Source organism: Rhagoletis pomonella, unplaced genomic scaffold (genome assembly GCF_013731165.1).
Source record: "Rhagoletis pomonella isolate Grant_MI unplaced genomic scaffold, Rhpom_1.0 Rhpom_scaffold_00004, whole genome shotgun sequence".
In the NCBI taxonomy this organism is placed as follows: Eukaryota; Metazoa; Arthropoda; class Insecta; order Diptera; family Tephritidae; genus Rhagoletis; species Rhagoletis pomonella.
In genome coordinates this window covers 21290208-21298486 of record NW_023458558.1, presented here as the reverse complement: position 1 = coordinate 21298486, position 8279 = coordinate 21290208, and the positions used below count along the sequence as shown (strand labels likewise).

General features: G+C 37.9%; 1 protein-coding gene across 1 annotated transcript in view; it reads left to right on the top strand.

The window, feature by feature from the left end:
- Nucleotides 1–3659: 3659 nt before the first annotated feature.
- LOC118737212 (homeobox protein B-H1) overlaps nucleotides 3660–8279 on the top strand; it is a gene marked incomplete in the record, with an annotated part of 25200 nt that continues 20580 nt past the window's right edge. The window contains 1 exon segment of the mRNA XM_036467579.1: nucleotides 3660–5030. Within this exon segment, the coding sequence (XP_036323472.1) occupies nucleotides 3866–5030 (1165 nt within the window).

Here is an 8279-nt window from a genome sequence, read left to right as displayed (position 1 = left end):
AAATTGCTAACAAAGCATTTTTTAACCACTTGAAACTTGCACTTGTAGGTATAATAAATACTAGAATTTAATAGGCTATAAAACTGCAAACACAATATTTTTTTTTTTAATTTAACAAGAAAATTAATTTTTAATATTTGGTTTGATTTTTTTTTAAATATATTGTTTAAATTAATATAAACACAAAAAAATTCAATAACAGTGCTTGACAAATTTCTTCTAAGCCATATCAACTTTCATTAAAAAAAAGAAAAAAAAAACAGAAATCGGTTGCGAATTGGAGGCTCTACGCTATTTGGTACCCCACTTTTTGATTTTCTGCGGCTAAATACACAGGTTTACAAAAAAAAAGTGTCTGCATATTGAACCAAACCTCTATACCTCTACGTTATTCAACGCGCTGAATGCGAATCCTAGGTCTGTTAAAAATTCATTGGATAAACCTGAAAATTCAATACAATTATTCTAAATTTGACCCTGGGATGACCTTGGCATGACCTCTAGATGATCTTGAAAAATCAAGGGACCCCATATTCGGATTCAGCGACAACAAAAACAAAAATAAAATAAAATTATTTTTTATTGAATCAATTTTTTGTTCTATTTGACCCTCAAATGACATCGAAACTGACCGTTTGGAGGTTAACGGACATCGGATTGACATATATGTATATGAATTTTCAGGTTTATTCAATGAATTTTTCCCTACTTGACCTTGAAATGACCTCGAGCCTGACTTGATGGGGACTTGCAGAAAAAAATTTTGTATAAATTCTAACAAGCCCATTCTTAGGTTTGTAACAACCAAAATGAGGCGGTCAATGTTTTAGTGGCGATGTTTCGAATTCCCACCCACAAGCAGTAGGGTTAGAATTATCTAGCAAGACATTTTCGTGGAAATAGAAACATATTGCTTTTGTTAAAAAAAATTTCACCAAATATTTAAATGACTGAATGCTTAAATATAGTTTAATCTTTTTCAAGTCATTTTCAAATATTTTTACATAGATAGCACCACATTTTAAGTCCCCTTAGATGACAAAACAGATTAGGCTTAAAAAAAACTGCATAAAAATATTTAAAAATCTTTTCAACGGAATCGTAATAATGAGATTTTTGATGCTGTTTTTTTTACTTATATTAAATTTAAATAACTGGGCCGAAACTACTCTGAATTAGACTTATGGGATCTCGGTAGAAAAATATTTTGCCACAATTTTTTTTATGTGCAAAAAAGTCATTCGTGTCCCAATTTTTTATTTTTTTAAATACCAACGATCTTATTTCCACTTTGAATTATGTTCGTTCATCCTACCTTTCCTTTCTTCAAGTTTTTCTTATACCAATCTTTGAAAAAAGTTAAAAAACAGCACCAAATATCCCATTATTAGATACGATTCCGTTCAAAATTTTTTTTATTTTTTTTTTAATATTTTTATATAAATTTCTTAAGATTAAACCGTTTTGACATTTGAGGGGATTTTTCAAAAAAAAACATCTTTAAGAAAGTATCTATTTTTATTCGACTGCATTTTTGGAGGTATTTTCCAGCTCGCTTAAATCTTAATAGAGTTTTCGCGCAAATGAAAATATAGCTCTGAAACTAACAAATTGCCGGCTGTAGATGGCGCTGATAATTATTATTAGTCAGTCATGAGCAATGTGCGGTCCCCACTGGCAAAATATTCTCTGATAACATTATCAAGAAAAAAAGTGGTGCCTGTGGAGACGCCCCGTTAGTAAATTTCGCATTTTTATAGTTTGACAGCTACTCTGTTGGCAGGCGATCTGTTCTGACACATTTAATAAATTCTCATCTCATCGTTAATAACGAACGCACAGTTTTCTAGCCGCTATAAACGGTCTCATTAGAGGGCCCAATTACAAATTTACTTACAAACTTGCGTACTTATTAACATATATATGGATTGCGTTAATTTACGCTTGCTTTACTAAATATGTACGCTCATTTGTGCGCTCGCTCACTCGCAAACGCTTGGCCAACAACACACTCCTTAACAAATAACTACCCGTGCTGCTATCAATCAGGCTGCTTAGCTTGCGCACATGACGACCGCCATAACTACAGCTGCAGCGCATAATCCACCATTGCGATTTTTTTCGGCTGCTGCTGATTGGCTCTGCCACGTGCTGAACGCCTTTTGCGCACTCATCGCTTGTTGCGGCACTCCAACGGGCGTACTCTTTTCAGCAACCATCTTTGTAGAACCACCTGCTGTACGAGTGAGCGAGAGCGCAAAGGCGGCAATGCATGTTAGCTGCGCTCACACGCAAAAGGGCGCATGCAATGTACTGTTCTAACATTTAGGTTTGTTTTTGGTGCTCACATTTTTTGTTGCGCCTTTGCGTATTTGCCTCTCGCACATTACGGAGTATCTCTTGTTTTGGTGTTTTTTTTTTGCTCTTCTTGCTTTATTTCTTGTTTCGGCCGACAAACAGCTTGCACCAATTTTCTCTTTGTATGGAAGGAAACTTGTTTGGCTGGCTTTTTTTGCTGCCCGCCGTCATCGGCATTGCCGCCTACGGATTAACTCTGCTGCCACAATCATCGTCGGCGGCCCATTGTCGTTAGCGGGATCTCCACTTACTCACTTGGTTAGTTAAGATTTGATTGTCGAGTTTAACTGTCGACAAACAAGACACGACGACACGAATGGCACGACATTTACAGTGGTTATACATAGATATGTACATATGTATCTACAAGAGCGAGTGCTTGCTGTACCAAGGAGAGCGACTAGTGGCGAAGAGAGTGTTGGGCTAAAAATCAGAATGAAACCAATTGAAATACAGGCAAAGTGCTAGCACTCATACAACGAAAGCCGCCACCACCACTATTGCAGTTCAAATCTCGTCATGTATTTTGTGTATTGTAGAAAATAAGAAGAACAACAACAACGCGCTAATTGCATATGTATATACCTACATATCCATATATCTGAAAGCAGGGAGAGTCGGCAAAAAACTCGAAAATCAACTTGTCTAGTTAGCAAACTTCAATCTAGTTTCGAACAGTTGCCTGCGAAACGTCGAGTGGAGAGGTTGGCCCGATTGGATGTTAGTGCGCAGTGTCGGCCGTCAAAGAGTCAGTCGTACATAAAAATTAATTGTTAACAAGCAAACTAGAAAAACAATAACAGCAAACACATACTGCAATGAGAAGTAGTGTCAAGTGAAGAGTGAAGGCGCATGCATGCAAGCAAATATACATACATACAAACATAGCGGCGCATACATATAAGAATGCAGACGATTTGATTGAGTAAAGTGAAATGTTGAGTTGTGCGCAAGAAGCACCAACAAAAAAAAATAAAATAAATAAATGAGGCGGCTAATCAGAGAGAATCTTAAGGAGAATCAACGTTTGTTAGAGGTTTGTTGCAGCGCGACTTGACTCGTACGACTAACTGATTTGTAATTTGATTGATTTCAATTTTTGTGTCGGCTGTCCGCTGTCAGTTCTCAGCTAACTGCAAACGTGTTTAGATGTCGGGAAACTAGTTGCTGCGTACGTGCGCTCGTTAATGCAATGCAACATTGAACAAAAAAAAAATAGAATAAATTTATGAAAATAAAATTAATTGTAATGTACTAGGCATAACAACAATACACAAGACAGTGCTTTAAATAATTTCCAAAGTGTTGCCTGCAATAAACTAATATCTAACTTTAAAATAAAATATACCTACTGTGAACAAATTTTCGAGTTCGAAAAAATTATATTGGAAACTGTGCACACCACGCTCGCCCTCTAGTTCCTCGCTTTTGGTGTGTTTTTATCCGTCGGCTTTAGTAGACCAACGCCCATCGAGCATCTTCATACACCACGTACGCTTATCGTAACATGCTTTGTCCGCTCACCATGCGTCCTGCTAGCCCTGCTGAATCAGAAATCTCCGTCGGTGGCGCACCCAGCCCATTGCCCCACCACCAAAGCCAGCACCACCATCAACCATCTCATGCACAGCCGTCACAACACCGCAGCACCATCGATCTGCTGCAGCATCAACAAATGCTCATGCAACAACATGCAGCCGCCGCCGCCGCAGCAGCAGCAGCCGCTGCAGGTCTGACACGCACCGGCGCCGAGGAGTATTTCCAACCACTGAAACGCCTGCGTATGTCCAGCAGCGAAATGGAGGAGTCGTCAACGGCGAATCGCACACCAAGTCCGCTGCAAACGCACAGCACTACACTACCGCCACCCGCACCAACGTCCGCGACCACAGCAACAGCGAATGCCGCCGCGACAGGCACCGCTGTTAAATCGAATATTGAAGGTGTGAAAAGCTTTACCATTGCTGATATTTTGGGTCATGAGAAGCGAGCCACGTCCACTTCGCCACCCGCACAGCTGGCAGCGGCGACGGCACAGCAGCAGCATGCCGCTAGTACACCCACGCGCCCATTGTTGGGCGCCAGCGGTCTGTTGCAACCACGCACCGAACCGCTGGATATGGTAAGCGCTGCTGCAGCGGCTGCCGCTGGCATGCCCCATCATATGCTTTTGCCGGGCGCGCAAATTGTACGCCCCTGGGATCATTTGTTGGGCCCGATGCCAGTGCGTCCCTTTATACCCTCAGCACTGTTGCACTATGAACAGCGCTTGGCGCTGGACTATCATCGGCAATTGCAGGAGCATTTTAATGCCCAAGCGCAGCTGTTGCGTCACATGGGCATGGATATGATACCGTCCGAAAGTGGTTCGGAGCGCTCCAGTTCGGCGGCTAGCGATTGTTGTTCGCCGGAAATTGCCCGCTCGTCGGGGGAGCCATCGACCGGGGCGGCGCAATCGGCGACGGGTGAGCGCGATCGGGAACGCATTTCACATACCTCAACTTCTGGAAATGGCGGGGGCAATAATATGGGAAGCAATAGTTCGGGCTGCGGCAGTGGTGCAAATAATGATAATGCGGCGAACAATGGCTCGAATTCGAAAGGCAAGCCAAATGGAACGCCCTTGGATGCACTCTTTCAGATGACAACAAAAGACTTTGATGAAGCACAAGGTGAGTCTCTTTTTTATGAACATTTTTTTCAGGGCAGAATTATGTATACATACATAAAGGCAGTGTGACCAGATGATGATGAATTTTTAAATCCTTATCAAACACACAAAATAACTTGCATTAGGGTAGCTAATAATAGCGAACATTATTTAGGAACGAATACAAAATAAGTCGAATTCTAATGTGTTTCTCTAAGGTAGAAAGTTAGAAGACAATTCGAGAATCTGTCGAGCATTACTTCATTCTCTACAAAAAGTGGACTTAGTTCTCAATATCGTGGAAAAGATTAGATATCTAAACGCATTGTAACGTTGAATTCCAATTGCTTTTTTATGTCTAGTGTTTTCATGATCATTTTCTAATCGAATTACATTTCAATTCTAATACACTATGCTTGTAAAATCAGAATGTTTCTCTAACCTTAGAAACTATATGTGCTGTATGAAAAAAGTCTGTAATTCTTTTGCATCAAACCGCCGGCTTAGTCGCTATAAACAGCTATTTCAAGAATTTCGGAACACTTTTAACAAAATTTCATAAAAAATTGGGTTTTTCAAATTTTATGATTTTCATCGATTATGATTCAGTATTCAGGCCTGCCAACTTGGCTCAAACCTTGGCATAAACGAGAACTAATTTTACGTGAAATGGCACCAAACTTTTCAATTTGGCGCAAGGTGTCAAAATTGTACATTGAGAAATAAAAATATTTCTTCAATAAATTTTTGTGAAGTCCAACGTATGCTCTACTTTCAAATCAACTAAAATTTTTTAGTCTCAAAGTTTATTTTATTTTGTTATTGCGCTTTTGTTTTGGTCTACAAATGTGATTCCTATTTTATTGGTAAATGGGAAAGCAAGAAATAATCTTCTCCGATTAAAAGTAGTTTTACGTTTTTTGACACTTTTATATTTCTAGTTGTCAATTTTTGGCCTTTTTATACCTAAATATGGCACCTTATAGCTAATTATACAGATTTATAATATCGTTCTGTAGATTTCTTAGCAATCGTTTTATGTCGTTTCGTACCCTAAGTGGGCAGCACTTTTGCCAAACTCACCCATAATCCTTTCGTTTCCTTTGATTACCCAATGTTCTGGAACTTAGTAGATCTGACACTGGCATTGTTTAATGCCCAACAAAGTCATTCGAGTTTTTGTGTTTTAATGCCTAGTGGAAATTCAGCCCTACTTAAGATTATGGTTAAATTTTTTGAATTTTTTTTTGGTTTGATTATAAATGAGAATAATTTTATGTTTTACTTCAAAATTAACTATTATTTAACTATTTTTTTTTTATTTTAAAAAATTTAGGTACTATACAGCGGAGCTTACGTGCATAGTTTTTTTGCAATACAAACGTTTTTTGGGTCTTTTTGTTTTTGCTAAGTCTACATATATTTCACTTCTTAATTACCTTTTTTAGAAAACATTTGCTGCAAAACTGCATACGTACTCTAATTTTGTCTAAAAGGAGTAACTAAGTAGGGAACATTTGTTATGAAAATCTGCATTAACTTCGGAATTCCAATTTTTGGAGTTTTTGTTGTTTTATTATCCATAATTTTATATGGAGTTATTTTCAAGAGGCTTCCCTGAGGAGTCCTGTGGTCGGAGGAGAAAGAGAGGCAAATCAATGAATACTTTGGTCTTTGATCTCCCAAGTTGGAAAGATGGGAGGTGCATGTCAAGCTCCATTATTCTTTTCTACCAGCCCCATATCCAAATTTCTTTAACATTTCATATGTAGATGTTCTGGGGCAAACCGTAGATCAATATGCATCAATTGAGGAAAAATCGAATGTCAATTCTCGAAGTTGTTGAATCAATTCAGGGATCGAATCGGAGGGCTCAATTAATCGATTTAAAAACGGCATTTCTACTGGCCATTCGTCACTAGCATCGCCACTGCATCTCTGCCTCTTAGACAATTTTTGAACGAAATGTGTTTTGCGCTGATTGCATTTAGCGTCGCTTGACCATTAACGTATACATAAATTAATAGTGAAGCCGATTTCCTTTTTCATCTAAGTAATCTAAGTAATTACCGCGGTTTTCTTGTCACAAAGAGGCTTTGCTAAAGACTTCAGCTACTCCTTCAGTCAGTTTTCACCCATCTGTGTTAATATTCAAGATTATATCACATATCACATGGTTACACCAACCTTATTCTTAAATTGTGGTAGAGAACCCTTCTGGATATTGTCCGCATGCTTAAGATAACGCTTTTTATTCGATGTTGTCCACGAGAACATACACATATACAAACATTTATTAATATGGGTCCAACTGTATTGCGCTTTCACAGCGGTTTGCTGCTCAAGATCACTCCAATTAATTTCATACAGCCTTTGAGTGCCATTTCGAAGACTCAATGCAGGGATCTTGTACAGTTTTGTGAAAAGTACCATGTCCGCTTTATCTTCTGTATTGCCCACTAAGCATTTCTGAATGACCCAAAGACGCATTTCTTTTAAAGAGTTATGTATCACCATTGCTTTGAATGGCGATATCTCGAAAGTAAAACTCCCAGCCTTAACACCTAATATAGTTCTGCTCAAAAAATCTGGTATGTAAATATGTATGTATGTAGGTAAACGAGGAAAAAATGTTTTAATAATTTCTTAGTTTTTCTTTGTATTGAACATGACGGTTCGTATTTATCTGCGCCCAAACGCAACTATAATCTAAATAAAATTTCTTATCAGAAAGACCAAACCGACATTCAATTGCAAATATGCAATTACAGTAATGATAGGTTACTTAGGTTAAATGTTACCTATGAAAATAATAATGCACATACGTACATACTACACACATATATACATATGGACGTTAAGCGCGTACGTACAACACACTTAATTGAAGTCAAAAATTTTTTTTTAAACGTTTCTAAACTTACTAGCACATACATATGTACATATGTACAGTGGCGAAAATATAAATAAGGTAGAGACATCTTAGCATTCTTTGGCTGTTTTTATTTCGATTATTATCGTTATCTGGCAAAAGCCATAGAAGTCAAAATCTTAAACTTTGTACAAAAATTTGCAAAATTCGACAAAATTTCATCAAAATGTTAAGCTTTTTAATTAGATTTATTAGGAAAATTCTGAGTATCTATACATCTTTGTAGCCCATTCAATTTCAGTAAAACAAAGTGCGAATTCAAGTATCTTGGACTTACCGTTGAATTTTTGCCTTTTGTTTTATGAAAGATGTTGCTCATTTTCTCCATAAAAAAAAAAA